Source organism: Anser brachyrhynchus, assembly GCF_964034855.1.
Source record: "Anser brachyrhynchus genome assembly, chromosome: 2".
Classification (NCBI taxonomy): Eukaryota; Metazoa; Chordata; class Aves; order Anseriformes; family Anatidae; genus Anser; species Anser brachyrhynchus.
The window spans coordinates 122,560,093-122,579,916 of NC_137695.1; the positions used below are offsets into that span (position 1 = coordinate 122,560,093).

General features: G+C 40.3%; 1 protein-coding gene and 1 long non-coding RNA gene across 2 annotated transcripts in view; one reads left to right on the forward strand and one right to left on the reverse strand.

The window, feature by feature from the left end:
* The window catches only part of CA8 (carbonic anhydrase 8), a 49,942-nt gene extending 39,254 nt beyond the window's left edge, over positions 1–10,688 (reverse strand). Inside the window, exons 1-3 of the mRNA XM_080581281.1 lie at positions 10,430–10,688; positions 10,089–10,280; positions 5,942–6,066 (exon numbers count right to left, since the gene is read on the reverse strand). Of these exons, the coding sequence (XP_080437407.1) occupies positions 5,942–6,066; positions 10,089–10,280; positions 10,430–10,508 (396 nt within the window). The 5' untranslated portion in view covers positions 10,509–10,688. The remainder of the gene's footprint in view (positions 1–5,941; positions 6,067–10,088; positions 10,281–10,429) is intronic.
* A 168-nt stretch (positions 10,689–10,856) lies between these two features.
* On the forward strand, positions 10,857–17,989 carry LOC308190229. Its single transcript, XR_013947018.1, has 2 exons — positions 10,857–15,265; positions 16,281–17,989. It is a non-coding gene; the product is annotated as an uncharacterized lncRNA (long non-coding RNA).
* Positions 17,990–19,824: the final 1,835 nt, after the last annotated feature.

Consider the following 19,824-nt stretch of genomic DNA (forward strand, 5'->3'; position numbering starts at 1 on the left):
ACGGCGAGGTGCTTGATGCCCCATGCCTGTCAGTGTTCAAGAGACGTTTGGAGAATGCCCTCAATAATATGCTTTAACTTTTGGGCAGCCCTGAAGTGATCAGGCAGCTGGACTTGGTGATGTCGGAAGGTCCATCCCAACTGAACTGAGCTGAACTGCACTGAACTCTTCTATCACCAGAACAGTTTTGTTAGGTCATATTAGTCATATATTTTAGTCATATATTGCCACTTTTCACAAAGCCATTGCAAGATTTCTGCTTTTTTTTTCTTTAAACAACAAAATATTATGTCTCACATAATGTTGTTTGGCACAGTTACAGGCATCACATTCATTGTCATAACTATTACATGAACGTCATCGTTTTCCCATAAGAAGCAGTGTTTTAATCACAGTTCAGAGTACTCATCTGCAATAATTTCAAAATTTAGATTTTTTTCCAAGCTATTGAGTAACAAGCTAATTTTCCACTAGAAAACTTGGAAAATTTCTAAGCAGTGTTCCAAACCTCAGCATGAAGCTACGTAAACCACTCTGAAATCTGTCCTTTTTTCCTCCTCATGACTGCCTAAGCAGGATATTCTTCATTCATAGGTCTTGTGCTGCTCAGGGAACAGGATTTATTCCTTGGTTTAAAACATTTTGTTTTAGGGTTTATGACTAGGGTCTTAGTCCCACTACAACTATCAGCAAATTTTCAGAGGTTTCGAGACTGAGCTCACATATTAGAAACTGCTGATATTATGGATTAAATCCTGCTTGTCATTCAAACCTACCCAATCCCACTGCAGTTTGTAAGCTTTCACGTAAAGAGGGAAAGACAGGGATGCATATGCCTCCTATTACAATTACAAATATAGTAATTATAGTAATTATTTTAACCAAAATAATTCACTACACAAGCCAGTAAGTAACTGAATTAAACAGATATCAAGATTAAATAAACTTGCAAAAAAAATCTAAGGTCGGCAAAGAATAAACTTCCATGTTGAAAGCACACCACTTCCTCTCAAGAAATGCCAGGAAGGAGATGCATGGTGTGTATGCATTTGATTTCAGAACTTTGACACAGAGAAATCCTCGCGCCAAAGACTGTAAATACTTGAGAGTAAAGAAGTATAATGGTTGCAGTCTAAGCCCTAAAACTGTAACTCTGATGAGATCCATAGGCAGGCACCATTTCTCGTGAACACAGGAAAAATTAATGGCTTACATCAGACAGAGGGTAGGATACATTTTTGAATTATATATAAACACATTGCAGCAGGTATTTCAGTAACTCTGAAAGAGACTACAGAATGAATTAGTCTGCTCTTCATGATACAACAGAAAGGAGCATCTTTTTTCTGCACAAAACTGATTCTGGTCCTTCAGGCAACTGAATTTTCTTCTGCTCTACTCAAAAATTGTAAGACAGAAAATAATACAGTTTTTAATCTTCCTGCAGATCTTGGAAACATTTTTTAAATGATTTTCTGCCAATCCTCTTCTACTGAGAGCTTTCACATGGTTCACAGCTAATATAATCCTACATTTTAAAGAGGATGGATTACAGAGAATTATGCTCCTTGTCATATACAAGCACTGAAAGGAACGTTTTTATTTTCTCAGTTACAGTTCTATTTCAGAGCAGCAGCCTGAAAACAACTGTTTCCTTATGTTCAGATTATGCCTTTGGTCACGCCACCACTTGAATAAATAAGAGGAGGAGACACCTTGAAGGCATAATTTTCCCTATGTTTCCCTTCACTTCAGAAGCCATAAAAACATATTTTTTTTTCATAAAACAGCATTGATGCCATCTGATGGTTCTCTTTCTCCTGCTGCCTTTTCTGTCTTTTTTGGACTGTAAATTGATTAGATCTGGCACTAGAGTATGCTATGTCTCTAAAGAGATCAGACAGAGTGGGACTCCATAGATGCCCCTATACTAACCTTGTTAATAAGAAGGATATATGTATTGATGACTAGGATGAGTAGTAATTTGCTATTCTTGTCTCTCTCTACCTCCCTTCTGTACAGCAAAGGTGAGGGAGGGAGTCAGAGCTTCATTAGTTCATTTGTTCCTCCTCCTTCTCTAATCCATACTCTTGGCCTGAAGGAAATAAAGACGTGGAATAGTTCCTCTCTTTCTTATACATAAATAAGGTTCAGGTAACTCACATGAGGGTACAAGTGTGGGTTTTACTGCTTCATGGAAATGTGTACTGCAAAGTACAATTTAACCTTTGGTACCTTGTTCCATTTGCCAGCAAGAAACAGTCTCTCAGTGTTAAGACCATTATTAAAAACTTAACCGGTGGCCAAAGGGCAAATAACACTGTTTATGTGCAGTAAAAGTACTTGGTGAGAATGATTTCTGGAGAAGGTTGCACAATGTCTCCTTCCAATTTTTGTCCAAAAGGTTAAGAACAGCCTTTGTGTTCTTGTTTTCAAGAAACAAAGAGAGGAGCATTGTATCAATACATATAGCACTCTGCTTTTCCTTTGTTCAAAAAAGACATGTTACAGCATTTACTTTTGACAACTATTTATTCTTTTGTCCTGCTTTCCTCACTGATCGCAAGCACAGATGTTTCAGTGAAAGTGATAACACTTGTGTATTATTGTCAACATTCTGATTTCTTCAGTCAACAAAGGTGGAAAACGTATCTTTGCTGAACTTCAGACAATAATAACATCATTATTTTCATAACGATGAACTCAGCTTCCAAGTCACATAAACAACATTTTTCTACAGTGTGAATTATTTCAAGAAGCTGTTTGAGAGGTTACATAAGTTTAGTAGCCAAACCTATTTCACCAGGAACCTATATATCCTAACCACGTGCAAAGGTCCCAGCTGTCTGGTAAGAAATGATAGATTGTTGCACTAAGAGACACAGGATATTACCTAACTAATATAGGATATTGCTTAATTTCCATAAGAGCTGCTGTGGTATCAAAGGTGAAGAGACTAAGGAAGTAACTGAAGAGTTTTCTTCCAGACTTTGAAAAATAATACTCTTTTAACAGCATCCTTTACAAAGATCATTACACTAATAATCTGAAGCTGTTCCACAACTATCCAGCCCAATAAATAATAAAGTAATAAAATAATAAAATAAAGCCTTACAATCTTCAGTCCTAAAAACCAGACTGCTGCTCCAGTCAATAAACAGTCCTAGACAGTTACCTCAGATAGATCTCTTTAAACTGAAAGTTGCTACACTGATTTCTGTAGAACTGCTCCGGTTTTATAACAGTGTAATGGTGTATTTAAATTGGACCTAGTTTCTTGTGTTAATGTACTCACTTAAACCAAGCACTTAGGTTTTCATATTACTGCTCATCTACTTGGCTTGTCTTCCTCCCACAAAGGGAGGATGGTTTAAAATCCTTATCATTTGCTTTGTAAATTCAATTCTAGTTTGTTAGGAAAAATGACCTGCTAGATTTGTTCCACTGGCAAAAGATCCAAACTTACGTGCTTGGTGCTCAATATATTTATAGTCATGCATTTGTGCACAAACAACTACCAGATTATTTTGCATTTAGAATAGGAAGAATAAACTCCCCCAGAGTGTTTGTATACATCCAAAGTAAGCACCTATCACCATTTATGTTCGCTAACTAACAAGCCTAGTGAAAATCAAGTCCAATATGTGTTTAGAATATGCTGATTTCCAACAACCGCATAAACTAATGCTAACATTAAAACTTAAGAAATAGATTTCCTGGTCTTCTGACAAAAATGATTGATCTCCACAAAAGCAACTAGGTGGGGCAATGGTTGGAACACAAAGAGAAGATAACCCATTCTGGAGTCTCAGATGCACTACTTCATTAGGGGTCATAAGCGCCTGTTTTATTATTGCTCAGGCCTAATATTTGATTTGGACAATTTCAGCTGGATTTAATACAGCAGCTCTTCATGGACAAAGCAAAAGGAAGTGCAACTCATCTGTCAACGAGACCACACTGTGCTTTTTTACAGCACAGGACAGAAGATGATGAACTGGCTCAAACAATATACCTGTGTGTGCCACTGGATATGACGGTAGCAGCTATGCAGTTATTTTCTGCCAGAAGAATTAATACGCATAAGGATGTTTGCAAAGTTAAACATTCACACTATATTTAAAATGTATTATAAGTCCATTTTTTCTACGACAAACTTCTTGCAATTTTAATTCTTTCTTGAGGATCAGAGCCTAGATGGAAGTTGTTTAGATGCAAGAGACAGGATAACACCAGCTTGCTCACCTCCAGACTATGTTCTTCAATACTGCCAGAATTCTGTTTGTGCAGCTGCCATGCTGCTTTTTGAGTAGATGAAGAAACCCCTTTATGACAGATTGTTAGTTTGCATCTCTGGGTCAAGTATATTTTCCTTGGGACTGAGATGCTGCAGTTTCTGCAGATATTATTAATCTGTTCCTATATACCACCAAGGCTGTTTGCAGAGTCATCCTTTATAGAGAAGGAGACGGAAGGCCTGTCCAAGTACAGTTCTTGACATAATTCATAGCAGCATTTCTTGACCACCACATGCTGAATCAGTCCTGAGGACCAGCACAGGGCACAGCTGTTTCATAATGAACAAGCTACTTCCTGCCTCATGGGAACACTGCAGTAGCCTGAAGGTCTTGTTGCCCATACAAACTTTATTGTATATATTACGCCAGGTAACCAGGATGTAGAGATGACTTCTCTGCTTTCCTTTTGGTTGATGAATCTTTGCTGTTCAATTAATTCTCCTGAATTGCCCGTAATCTGCCTGAAATCAACCTGCAAAGCCCGTATGAGTGACTTTATACCTGGGCTTTTGTGATGGACCAGTGCAAAATAGCAATCAGGACTAGAATCTGACCCACAACTCTTAAAGAAAGCCTCTGAACAGCCCTAAAAATTAGATTGATGGTGTAAGCCAACATGCTTTTTACACTTAGCTCTGCCGTAGGTATTCTAATACTTTTTATAACCTCTTCCATAAAGCAGCTCTATTCCAATAGCCTGGCACTTACAAATAACACTGCAATAAATTTCTTAACTCTGAACAACACAGGAAAAAAAGGAAATATTGTTTCATGCTCCTATGGGATTACGATAGATATATAAGGTACAAATAACTCAAAGAACTCTGAAAAAAAATAATTCTTTAAAATTGACACAGTGTACAGCAAATGAAATAAAAGATGCAAAGGTGAAGTCACCAAACGTCATGGTCGATATCTGTTAAAGCTGGTGTTGTAACCAGCGGTCTAGGAGATACTCCAAGATGTTCGTGGAATTGTAAGCAATGGGACAGTCAAAAGTGAAGCAGTCTGATGGATGGCTGCTGGAGGGCAGCAGACATTGGCCCCAGTAGTTGGGCTGCCTAGGAGCCCAAACTGACACCCCATGAACAACTAAATTTTTTCAGACTCCGTTATCAGTTTGCTTGTGTTTCAGAAGTTTGTGATTAAGATATTACAGGGAATGCCTAAGACTATGGCATAACCTTCAGTTTTCAGGTATGTAAAGCTAGTTCGTGAACAAATTACTATACACTTCCTCCAAATGTTCCTAAATCATTACTGTTCACCATGGCAACATTTCCAGTGGCCATCTACAGCTATCAGTCCCCATTTACAGCTATTAGCCAAGGTGACACAGGAAGTGTTGAAACAGCAGATCTTGTTAGAACACTAATATTATTAAGACAGAAGTTAATTATTCTGCAAGTTAACTTTATGACCTATTAATCACACATTGGAATAAGTGCTGGAGGCATTCTATCCCAGATGCATATCCTAGTTTACCTGCACTACTGCACACCTCAGGAAGATAGCTTTTTGAAATGTAAACCAATAAAATGCTGAGCTAAAAGAAAATCTCTTTTGAATTATCACAAATTCAGGCTGTGAATGTAAATCTTTTGCATTTAAGGAGTGTTAAAACAATGCAGTGTCACTCTTACCTCCATGGGAAAGGCTTTAAAATTAACTGTGTGCTCAGAACCACGCTGGTTTTCTCTCCCCCAGTGAAATCGAACATCGTGTAGTTCAAACTCATGTCCTCGAGGTAACGGCCCACCTATTAACACTGGGAAAGAACACAAATGGTAACAAACTTGGTTTTCCAAGCAGACAAGCCACTGAATATATTCTCCAAATACAATGAGGAGATGGTTGCAGGCTTCTTTATTATCAACTGCATGAGAGAGAAAAGAAAAGTTGACAGATGTGGCATTGTGAGTGATAGTGGTGGTAGGGTGATGGTTGGACCAGATGACCTTGAAGGTCTTTTCCAACCTTAATGATTCTATGATCTTTACTTTTGAACTTCTGTGCAGGCACAGAATGCGAATCCAGGCAGCTACAAACAACAGTGAAAACACTGTCAAGCTGCAGTCTCAGTTTTATGAGGCAGAACAGCTGGTTCATAACACTAAATAAAAACATTATACCTTTATCAGAAGAGTGAATATGTTTATTGCTGTTATCGAGACAGCAGGCATGTGCTCTAAACAGATGGTGGGGGTTCTGAATTGAACTGGTCACTACCTCCAGCTAGTCCAAATGCTTAATTTTCATCACCTGTATTTGCTATGTGTCACAGAAACTGATAGAAAACTTTTGATTGCCAATACCTTCCAAGATAAAGGTGTTAAGACATATACCACCTGTCAGGCTTCTGAGATACAGAATGCCCCCATATCCATATATAATCAAACCTAGACACAGGAGCTTATTTACTTTAAAACAGCTCGTGGGCAGCCATGACTTTTTTCCTAGGGAAGTTTTTTAAAACATTCAGAATTTCTTAAGAACATCTATCCATAATTGCAACTCAGAGCAACCACTTTATATAATACCTTGATTCTTTTGCATTAATGGAGCCCTTCACCATACGAAAAAGTAGTTTAAGAAAACAATTTTGTTTGGACCTTTTTAACATCTGATCTACTTTTAAATTAACCAATGGAAACCAGGGATTTGTTAATCTGCTTCAGCCCAAATATCTACACATGTTGTAAGTAACTTTCTGCTGAAATCATTGAGTACTGGCTTCTACATAGGGCTGAATTTTACTTAAGGACATTCACAGTCTTTCTCACAATCCATTATACTCTAGCTTACATTTCATTGACTTTGAATCTTTAACAGTCTCTGATAATTGGTAATGACTATTTAATTGCATAACATACAGCTTTAGGGAATGACCTTTCCATAACATAAAGTTATCTTGATGCACAAACTAAGTAGCCTCAGTTATATTAAAGCTATTTAGCAATTGTATCATATTGCAACCATACAAACACAAAAACAAAAAATACGGAACTATCAAAAAAAAAGAAAGAAAAATGATCAGCTATGGTTTTCATAATCAGTTGCATTGGAGAAAAAAGTAAAATGTTCTGATTAATCCTCCTTTAATGATTCTTCATAATCATTACTAATTCAACTAATCTAGTAGCCATTAGCATTTCTATAATGAAATGTCCTTAATGTAGTTATGGATCCAAATTTGCTTCTTAAACTTTCTTTATCCATATTGAACCCATACCTATATCTATAGGGAAGATCTACAAATCTGGTGAACATTTGGGAAAACAACCAATTAACGTCCTTAGAGAAACCTGGAAGAATAAAAGGCAACTCGAAACTTAATTAGGTCTACTTTTTGGAAAAGCAGAGCATTTCTCTGGTTTAAAATATTGCTCCTAGAGAAAGTGTAACTAGAAAAGAATGTTCTCTATATGATGCAGTTTTGTATCTGCAGGAGCTTCAAAGAGTTTATTTTTTAACCTAATTTATACATTGATCCCACGATAAAAAAATTTCAATGCATGAAGCACGTTTATCTTCCTTTGCCTTTCATCAACTTTTGATCCTTGTCAATAGATGCAACATGTTTAATTTTGCTTTTCATCAACTTTTGATCCTTACTAGAAAACAACTCCAAAACCACCATCTGCTATGCAATCTACCAAGAGCTTAAGAGAAGTCTCTCTGTTAGTAGGATATCCTCCACAGCACTTTTCAATATACAGTTCCATTATACAGTTGGTCATGCTTCTTCCACTTAATGTATAACACATGTATGATGATCAAATTGGAAGCAGCCTGTAAAAATGTTTACAATTAAGTAATAAGAAAGACTGGGGAATTCCAGATGGACCGTGTCCTGAATTAAAGGATAAAATCAATCTCCAGGAATGACAAATTGACTTTTAATATGTACTTAATCGGTTTAATTTTTTTCCATAAAGAAGTTTTTCTTTGACTGTCAACATTACAGAAGATGTGACTATCTTCCACATTAACTGGACAAAGTTTCAAAAGCACTTAGTATTCAACAGTTCCCATTAAAATTATCTGGCTAAATGGACTTGTCATCAGAGATCCCTTGTGAGGAAGAGAAGCTGCAGGAGTTTCCGCAATCCCTGAAAATTGGCCAAAGTAGTAGGTCAAACAGAGCTTATTAACTCTTCTTCTCATCGTAGAGATAGCAAATGCTGTCCTCTCCCTCCCAAAAGTGGAAAAATTATCCCCAGCTTACAAACGGAAAACTATGTAATATGAAATCTAAATAGAAGCCAAGATAGAAATAGAAACCAAGATCTCCTAAATCCTAATCCTATACCTCGGTCATAAACTTTTATTCTGTTTCACGTTACTCCTTATACTTCAACGCTCATCTGCCTGGCATCACACTGCATTCAAGTTTTAAAAGCAGTATTTTTCTTTTCCTAAATCTCTAATGGTTTTGCACATGCACATAAGTGTGTTGGTCCCATCTTATTCATCATTGTTACCAAGTTACAACCTGCCCTTGGGAAAGGTAGGTTTTAATGGGTTGCATTTTGGCATACAAGTGGCGAGATGTGGTTTGTGGTCACTCTTACCCACTCTGCAGGAGAATCAATAACCTTCCTGATCTTGCAGGGAGAACCATACTCCCTGAGAAAAGAGCTCTGCTTCTGATGAGGGCAGTAAAACTGTCTGGAAGTACAAAACTTCTGTTCTATTGGAAATCTGCAAAAATCTGTGGAAAGAAATGTTCTGTTTTGCAATAAAACATGGAACTTATCATGGAAGGGAAATTATAAAGGAAAACAACATTATTAAATAAAACAAACCCTTGTGTTTAAAAAAAAAAAAAGTAGTGTAAAACTGAACTGATTCCCTCACTCCCTGCACAGCTGCAGCTTACGGGACTATTGGGATCTCAGAAGGAAACAAAAGTTGGACTGTCTCATGGTTTGACAATCTTCAGCTGTTTAAATGCCCCCAAAAGACTGTTGCTAGCTAAGATTCGTTAGACTAACTTGGATACTCTTCAAAACACATGGTAAGCACTACCACAGTGTTGGGAAGCACAAAGGATTTTTTTCTGCCAACTTTCTTGACAGTTGCCTCCTTTGTACAGAATAGTTTATCCACATGATAGGTCTGGGTGAGATAACACAATTTCGCTTAACTTGAAACTGGCTTCTAGTTCTTTTTTTTTTTATTGGCTTCTAGTTCTTGTTTGTTGAATGAACCCAAAAAAAAAAAAAAAACACTTTAAGAAATGATTGCTACCTGCAATGTTACCTGCTCTTTATCAATATTTTAAGTACGTATAACTGGAGCATCTTTCTTAAGTGGTCCAGTTGTGCAGTTAGTGCTGACAGCCTACTCAAATGAATGGAAAAAGTTTACCTTAACTTACACGGTCTCTGGACCACGGACGAATTTTGCCAGCTGTACAAAGCAGTTTGGCATCACACTGTCTCTGCAGCAGCCTGCACTGCTTCTGACAACAGCCAGCTGTTAATGCCACTGAAGCAGATGACACCAGCACGGCAGGGAACCCCGAACTCACTCTGAAGCAATCTCACTGACCATCCATCCAGTTTGGCGTCGAAACTCCCAGCTCCCGCTGCAAAGCCAGCTCCTGCTCCAACTTAAGTCAACAGCACGGCTCCTACCAGCCACAGCCCGTGCAGAAACAGCACGGCAGCTGGGGCTGGCAGCAGCTCCCCTTCCTACGCTCCTGGACACACTTTTAAGGCAATATATGAGCTTTTAGCAATCAGTGGAGGCCACTGGAAAAGCGTACGCGGTGTCTCGCCATACCTGACTTGGACTTGAGGGCGATCTGAATGGAGTGCCCGTCGTTGATCACCTCACAGTCGCGACAGACGACGTAGTTGGGCGACAGGCGCACGTCGAGGAGCGAGGGGTCGTACTTGGCTTCTCTGGAGTTGAGGTTGATGGGCGACTGGTACTCGCCGTTCGCCTCGGGGAAGAGCAGCCCCCACTCCACCCCTGCAGCGCCGGGAGCAGCCGTTATGTCGCGACCGGAGCCAACGCGCGGCACGGCTCCCCCGGACGGACGGACGGACGGACAGACAGACCGCCACCGGAGCCCCCCGCCACCCAAAGTTTGTCCCCTCCGGAGCCGCCCGGCCCCTCACCTTCCTCGTAGCCCCACTCGGGAGCCTCCTCCCGGCGCGGGCAGGGCTCGGCGCCCCCGAGCAGGCTCCTGTCAGCCATGGGCGGCCCCGGCTCCTCCCGGAGGGGCACGGCGGGGGCTGCGCGAGGGGCGAGGCCGCCTCACGGCGCTGCGACAGCGGCTCCCCGTCCCTGCCTCCGCCCCGGCGGGCGGCTGCGGCCGTGTGGCGGGGACAGGGGCAGGGGCTGGGGGCGGAGGAACGGTGGCAGCCGGCGGTGCGGGGCGCGGGCAGCGAGCGCTGCCTCATGCCGCGGGTGGGCCGAGCGCGTACGACCGCCCCGCGGCGGCCCGCCCCCGGCGGAGGGTGTGAAGGCGGCCCCGGGGGGACGCTGCTCTCCCCGGCTTCCCCCTGCCCTGCCCCGGCTTCCCCCTGCCCCGCCTCGCCCTCGGCTCCCCGCTCGGGCTGCACCCCCGCCTGTGCCAAGGACACCCGGGCAGAGCGCGTTCGGCAGGGGAAGGGCAAAGTCCTGCTGCGCCTGCAGGGGGACAGCCCCAGGTGCTGGGGGCTCTTGGAGGAAAGGTCCTGAGGGTGCCAGGGAACGTCAGCGGTGTGGCCTTGCTGCTGGTGGTATTCCTGGCTGCACCCGGGGGAACGGCTCCCCCGTGGTCCTTCCCTTCAGCTCTGAGGCCACACCGGGAGCCCTGGGTCCACCTCACTTATCCCCAGTAAAAGGAAAGCCTGGGTGTACTGGAGAGAGTCCAGTGAAGGGCCGACAGGTTGATGAAGGGACTGGGGCACCTCTCCTGTGGGGAGAGGACGAGAGATGGGACTGCTCAGTGTGAGGAGAAAGCTTGGAGGGGGATCTCACCAACGTCTATAAACACCTGACGGGAGGGTGCAAAGGGGACAGAGCCAGGCTCTGTTCAGTGGTGCCCAGCACCAGGACAAGAGGCGATGGGCACAAACTGGCACTCAGGAGGCTCCATATAAGCACCAGGAAGCACTTCTGTGCTGTGCTGCGACTAAGCACAGGTTGCCCAGAGAGGTTGAGGAGTCTCCCTCGGAGATCAGAAGCTGCCTGGGCATGGTCATTGGCAACCCGCTCTGGGTGGCCCTGCTTGAGCAAGGGTTGGACCAGATGGCTCCAGAGGTCCCTTCCAACCCCAAACGTTTTGTGATGGTGTGGTTCCTCATCCTGCAGCACTGTGCCCCCCTCCTGAGAGGGGATGGAAGCACTTGTTGAGGATAAGAGAGCCACTGAAAACGTAAGGGAGACCAGCTCTGTCTTATACATTCTGAAGCAGGGTTGAGGCCTCCATACCCTGCAGTGACTCCATTTAGACCACATCCAGGAGTGTGGCTTCAACCCTTCCTGCAGAGTATACAGTGTACTAGGGTATGAGAGGGTGCCCCAATTCAAGGGCATCAGAGGAGTCTCTCATCTCCTATGCCAACAGCCATGCATGGACCTGGAGAACATTTATTTTATCAAGGGAAAAAAAGGTTGGAAGGGACCTCTGTAGTCAGGCACTACCGTATGGCAGTGACCCAAAAACTTGTATCAGTGACAGGAAGGGGAAAGAAACAGCACTGACAGTCCCAGTCCCAGAAAGGCAAGAGAAATAAAGTTGCTACGATGGTAACATCCAGACTATAGTACTAGTAGGTACCATAGCATCCAGACCTCCCTGAGAAGATAATATCCTGATCCTGCGCTGTTGATCCACAGGCTTTGATCTAGGTGTCGACCTCAGTGTTCCCCAGCTCAGCAGTAGCATTTACGATTCCTGTGCAGGCTGACATGAGAGTAGAAATTATCACCTGTGTTAAATTGAGATGGAAGGAGAGGAAGAAGTAAGCTAGAAATTCATTAATGAAGCAAGAGAGTACTGGTTCATGAGCTGTGTGCAAGGCAAAAAGAAAACAGGACAAAAAAGTAGCATGTATTGGGTTTTCTTTTGCTTTTTGTTTTGTTGCTTTAAGATCAGAATGGAAATACAAGTTTCTTTCTGCAGGATCACAGTTACTTGTTATTCTTCACTACCGAAGATTGAAAAAAAATATATTCTACCCCAAAAAACTACGATGGTGGTGCAGCTCCTTGTGGGAAAATCTCTCTCTCTATATATATATATATATGTACATATAAATACACATACATTTTTTCTCTTGTAATGAATACCTGACATCAGTACAAAAAGAACATGTGGGTTTTCTAGCATGAATTTTAGTCACATGATAATAGTGTATTGCATATGCATATACCAAAATTGGCTTTATTGTTTGATAAATTTTGTCCCATAATTGCTTCTTAAACACATGTTAGTTATTCCTATTAACATCAGTCCCTTTGATCATTGCTGAGCCACAGAATCATCATTGATTCTGGTCCATCTGACTGGAAATTCTTTTTCCTCTTCAAGCAGAGTCTCTCATTTTGAAGAAAAAACAGGCTTAGGAGGCTGGGTTCATTCCATTGCTCCTTGAGGCACAGTGCTTCATTCATGCCCTGTATTAAATCCTTTCCTGCAGTAGCTTTCCTGTGGGACGTCTGTTCTAGAATTTCACACTCATGAGTGGCACCATAATCAGACCTGTGATTTCCTGTTTTGTAATAAATACTTTTCATGGCTTTTCAGATTTTTCATGGCTTCCATTCATAACTGAAGTTAAGAACTAAGCTACTTATATTATTTGCCCTTCCTTTTAACCCTTCCATTATTTCCATGTCTTTCTGCAAAATTAGGCATAGCAGGTAAAGCCTTACCAAAGAGATGGCATGTATTTATTCCCACGTCTCCACAGTTGTTCTCTGTGCAAATATCATTTCTTCCTTAGTTGCTGTCTGGCATAGGATGATCTAATCACCAGATTAGATTCTTCTGAAGATTCTTATGACTTGGTAAAGTGTGTGAGTAACAAAAGAGTTCAAGGTAATGGCTCTAAAATGGAATGGAGCGTGGGACAGAGATCTCACATTTAGCTCCAACCTGAATCCATCTGAGCAATCTCTGCACAAGCCAAATAATTTGCTTATGGACCCAGCTCCAAGTAAAGGGACTGAATCACAGAATTAGATGAAGATAGTGGCATGATCTAAGTCTTGCTCTAGATCAATGGGATTTGGTGTCCTTCGGGCACTCTTGAAATCATTGCACTCTTTGTTAGTCCATTTTTGTACGTATGTATAGTATACTGATGATGCCCTAGGCACTGCCTTTTGCCAAATGTTGATGTACTGTGCAATCATCTAGAAAAACTCACCTTGCAGTGTTATGTTACCTGATGTACTTGTCCCAAGGCATCCACTTCCACTTAGAGATCTTTCCTCTTTAATTAAGTTCTCTCTGCATGGCAATCATATGGTTTACATCAGCAGCCTGTTCCATACATCTGTTAAACTGACTTTATATTGATCTTTAGAAACTTTATTATCACTAGACATCTAAAATTTGTTTGTGCATAAGATCCCAGTAGTTGACTTTACTATAAAAACATGATAAATATATGATACGTACAAATACAGTATTTGTTCTGTAAAAATGCATTGCTTATGGTGTTATTCATCAGACTAATGTTTGCTACATTGGCTTGGCATACTGTAAAATAGATAGGCATAATTATGGCCCTCAAGCTAATACCAAACTGATAGGTAAAGATCAGGAAAAGCACGGTCAAAGTGGACTTCATGAGTGACACAGCAACTCAGCAGCAGAAGCAGTAGGGTACATCTCCCCACATCCCAGGTCATCCGCTGATCTTGTGGAGCATGCTGACTTCTTGGTTAACCGGTATTAATGGTCTGACCCTTTGATGGTAATGGGGGTAGGAGAGGGGAACTGAGGCAGAGGGATCCAAGGTTTAACAGTTTCTCTTTGAACTCAGAAGACAGTAGTGGCTGAGTCTCTGACATTCCCTTTTGTAAAATGGCACTTTGAAACATGTTCCAAATTTGTATCCAGAAACGGTCATTGATGACAAAAATGACAAAAAACAAAAATGTTTTTTAAAGAAGTTAAATTTCAACAACTTTGTAAAATGACTGGTTTCCACACGCTGACTGGGGGAGTTCAATGCACAGAACTGTGCAGGTTATTAAGAAATCTGTAGGAAAAATAAAAACAGAATTCCATATAAGTTATTTTGAACTGAACAGGCCTACCTTCAGGGATTCTCTGCAGGCCACAGAACTGACAGTTTTTTCTATGATTAGAGGTTATGAAATTCAGATTGTAAGAGAACCATATTTCCTTCATTAGTCACTTCTTTTTCTTTATTACCTTGCTGCCTGTGAAGAATATTTGAGGGCATGTGGGACTTAGTATTATAATAGAATTCTTCTATGGGACATTAGAGTATTCCATTTGGGGAAATTCAGAGTAGAGTTTACATTTCTCTAAGCCATCTCTCAGTTCTTGCCAAGGTATCCTGAAAGAAAAGACAATATCCATACAGAAACATAAGCAACTAAAGGACCAGGAGTATCTAGCTTTTTCAGTAAATAAGGCTTCCTATTTTGCTTCCTGTGCTTGACTATGAGGTTGGCCAAAAATCATCACTCACATGATACTGTTTCTGCCTTCATTCTTGCCAGGTTACTCTCTCAAATAAGTTCGCCGCTTTTCCATACGTAGAAGTGTAAGCAGGAAGTTCATACGTTTGTCCATTAAAGTACAAGCTTCCATATAATAAAATTGAAAATTGCTTTGCATATTTTGAAAGGCAGCTGCAAGGAAGAATATTTCAGCTTTTCGGGAATAATATTATTCACCTATCATTTTTTTTTCTGCAGCTAAAGCAATGTGTGACAGAAAGGAAAAGGATGGCCAAGCGGTATAAATAGTCCAAGATGACAAGGTAAAGAGAGACCATTTTCAATAAAGAGCCCATTTAGAGCAAAGAGAAACAATTTATGGTGAAAGACTCCATGTGTTTGCAAGTCAGGTTTACATTGGCAAATGCTGTTCTGCAAACATTGCAAAATATAGCAGCTGGACTCCAACTTCCCTTTAAATCCACACCAAATGTGGTTTCAGTGGCCATGTATATTTTATGTCTGTAGGCATAAATTTGTGCTTCTTGACTTTACCAGCTAATAGGATAGCAGGCTGGTCCTGCACACACTTCACACATTTAACTTTACAGTATACATGGCTTCTTTGGAATTAAAATACCAACAAATTGAGCTGAAAGTGTGTACACAAATATACACTACAGCACAGGTATAAAATCCCTAAGCACAAAATTGCATCTGTAGGAGTAAACAAGAGGTGAAAGGAATATGTGAAGAAGCTCATATTTCTAAACTAATGGGCATAATTGGCGTATATTGTCCCAGTATTCAAATGTGTAAAACAAGGCTATTGTGGCTGCAAATGAGAGCACACACATACATCTAGAAGGCAATGAATCTACAACAGGATAGTCTCCAGTTCCTTAAGGAAAATCCAAGGAATAAGAATGCACTTCTAAGGACTTAAAAATACCTCAGTTAAAGGGAAGGGAAGAAATAACAAGAAATACAGTGCAATTAAAGCGCATACTAAAAAAATAAATAAATAGAGAATAACCTAGTGTAGTCTTTTGGAACTTTTCATTTCCCTAACAGGATCTAGCTCTGAAAAAAAAAATGTAAAGAATTTGGAGAAGATAACAGGAATTGCTGGTGAAGTAAAATAAGTACAAAAATAAAGTCTAGTCCTTCAAACAATAGAAGAGTAGAAGGGAAGCAAGATTTTTTTTTCCCCTGGTAGGTTGAGGAAAGGAGAGATAAAGGATGAAATAGGATTTCTCTGAAACACAGTAAAAGAAATCATAATTAAGGGCCCTGACATGGCAAAACTCCTGTGTAAATAATTCTTTATTTCTTTAGGAAGGAAGCAGAACTAAAGATATACCCAGGCGAAATTCAAGGAAGATGATTGAATGCTCAGGGGGAAAATCTGCAATAAGAAGATGCTGAATATTTATTTACCTAACTGTAGTCATTTCAGATCTTTAACATTACATGAGATTCCTAAAGGATTATGAGTTTCATCTAATGCCTATTGAAATGGAGTGGCACTTTGTCAGTGAAACTGGTAGATGTTAAATCTGCTACCTGCAAATTAAATGTTTAAAAAAGAAGCACTGAATATGAATCAGGGAAAGATGTAATACTGTTCTACTCTTAAAAATAAAAGGAGAAAATGAGCTAAATAATGAGCCTGAGCAGTTTTTTCACTGGAGGAGCAGAGGCAGATGTTGGCTTAAAAGTGTTGGCTTTTCATCTGGGAAGCACATGAACACATGGAAGCGCTGAACAGGATCAAGTGGAACAGGATCAAGAGAATAACAACGTATTTGATTCTGTAAAATGATGGCAAAAGGAGAGCCAGTTCTTCATTCATTCTACTGACTTTTGCTTATCAATGTGTAAACATCTGTAACTGGCAAAGTGCTCACGCGCCCAGTTCTGGTAAAGCTATGAAATCATACATTGGGAGTGTAATCTGGCTTCCTATATCACAGGCTATTGCATTTCACAGTTACTTATGTACCGTGTTAATTATTTGGTTATAAATAAATAATAACTTGTGTTTTGCTAAAGCACATTTTCCAGAAATGCACGACCTCAAGACCTCAAGAAATGAAGAATTCATTACTTTCCTTTGACAGTTTGTTCCAGCGGTTAATCCCTTTCATCGTTAACTTGTGGGTACCCAGTTCTAAGTTGAATTTATCTGGCTTTAACATCCAGCCACTGGTTCATGTTATGCTTGTTTGCCTTGATAAAGAGCCTTTATTGCTTTGTGTTTTCTCCATGATGTACACACCCACTTGGTCACCTCTTTGTGGTCTAAACAAGAGGAGCTCACTAACACTTACTGGAAGAATAAGACCAAGATATCTTTTTTCTAAGCTTTTTTTTCCTGCACATTTTCCTGTTTTCTGCATTAAGAATACAGACACCAGAATCCCTCTGTGTCGCTCTTGTTTTTACCTCATGTTCTCATTTATTTCTTTTTTATGTGCACAGTGACCAGTCACATTAATTTTTTTTTCCTTTTGAATCAGACATTGGAGCTCTTGTTCTGCCTCTGTTTAGTATAAACATTAAGTCCTCTTTTCAAGTCAGTGTATTCAGAAGCCAGTGTACAGAATGTGAACACAGCTTGTGTTATCATTTTACATTTAGTTAACATAAAACGCCATTCATTTCAATCAGTACTAGTGTTCATTTATTTTTAACCAAAATCTTGTACAGTACCAAACATTATGCCTCATAAAAATCCGTAATCTCATTATATCATCATATATGTTCATTTGACAAAATGTACTTTCTGCAAAGCTATTGTCACTAGCATTAATTATATTCCTCTCCATCAAATTTCTGTGGCTGCAGTCCCATATCAATAAAATTAATAAAATTAAATTAAAATGGTTGGGGTAGGAACATCAGGTATCCTGTACACTGATTTCTTGAACTAGTATTCTTTCAGGGTGATAATATGATAAAGGGGGTTATCTTATTGTCCCAAACCACATTAAAAAAAAAAAAAAAAAAAAAACGAAGAAAGAAAGAAAAAAGGAAAAGGAAAAGAGAGATCTCATATATAAACAGAAAAGTTCCAGAAAAGTTCACATTCAGAAGTATAAAGATACTGCTAGTTTCCAAACCAGTGAAAAACTCCAACCAAATCAATTCTCCTCACAGACTGAATATAATAAATCTTTGCCCAAATCTCACCAGATTTCCATGTAGTAAGTCATCCAATGGCTGCACTATTTTATCAATGTCCCACAATACATCAATATGCAGTAGTTTTATATTAAAAAAAAAAAAAAGGCATCAGAGGAGGCTTCTTCACTAAATAATTTGGAATTTGTCAGAAGCTTTTTTGATATTTTCTTCTAAGATTTCATTTTTCAGTCTCCTCCCTCTTGTTTAAGAATCCGAAAACAGGCATTTTCTGTTTTACACTGAAACACAGGACTCTTAAATATCTCCTCAGCTGCTTCCTAATATTTTTTCCACAGGAAGGGAGTTAGTTCACAGCACAGTGTACTTTGTTATATCTGCATCAGCAAAGCAAATAGGCTTGCCTCTCTTCATCTGGAAAAGGGGCAGAGGAAGAGCACCAGGAGACAATGCAGTAGTTAAGGATTATTGTGAAGGTTTCAGGGAACAAGACGACAGTTTGGTAAGCAGAAAAGGTCCTCTACTATTTATGTTCCTGTAGTGCTTCTTGCTTGACAAGTCACTTGACTGTGTAAGCATTTTCTCTGGAATAGGTTGGTTTTGGCTCCCAGCTGTGGGACGGTATATCTCATAGAGAACTGAAATTCTCTTAAATTTTATTATTATTCTTGCTTGGCACTTAGCATCTCATTTTGGCACTGAAAGCCTTTGTCTTGGGTATGTTAACATGCATTTGAGCAGCCGACATTCCCTTCACACAGAAGGAATGGCCCATCCCTGACACGCTTGGGTTGGCTTCACATTGGAGAAGTCAGTGGGGCTTTTTTCTGAAAAACTGATGCTCTTGGAGATTTGGCTACCTATACACTTTGATTAAATGACAGTTTGATCAAGAGAGACTTTATCGTATGAGAAGGCATGCTCCTCATGATCGGTCTGAGTCCCTGTGCATTTTTGGCTTTGGCAGCTCCCACCTTGGAGTTCAGAGAAGCAGAAGATATTCCCCAGGTTGGAAGGCATCATTTAGAGTTCCTTGGGACTCTTCCTGGACTGTTCTACGTTAGCAATAAATAGAATGCCTGTAGCAGTAAAACTGATGGCACCAGATCAAAGCATCTGTAAAGCTTCTTCTGTGAACTTCCCATGAGTGCTTTCTCCTCTACACTCACACTCCTTTTAGCGGCTTTGTTCAGGGCTGAGCTTTTGGCATAGTCATTGACACACATCTTTGTCAAGTTGCAAATTATCAACTGAAAGTGTTGCAATAAAAAATTAAAAGCTTGTTTATCAGAGAGCCTCTTTGCTAGCGTATGGTGTTGAAGCAAGTTGTTCTGTGACAGGAGTGCTGGTGCTTTTTTGCTGTGCCAAGCAATGCCGTGCCTCAAGCCCAGGAAGCTGCAGGAATTTACAAGAATAAATTCTTTCATAGTTAAGATCCCAGCGACTTACAAAATCCCTGCAGCACGGTGTTTAAATGAGGTACTGCAACAGTGCCAAATAAAATGGGTATGCTCCACTAATGAGGGCATATTGTGCCAGCACTTTACAAAGAGTGTGTTTCCACCCACATCGAACCAGTTCTACTGATAGATGTGGAAAGAGAGAGCAGAGAGGCATTGACACAGTTTATTCCTTTCTACTCACCTTTGTCTGGTGTCTTGTAGAGACCAGGGATCGTATTCTGTCTAATCTTGTCCTTATTGAAAAATGGAAATGTTTCATGTGAGAATTAGAT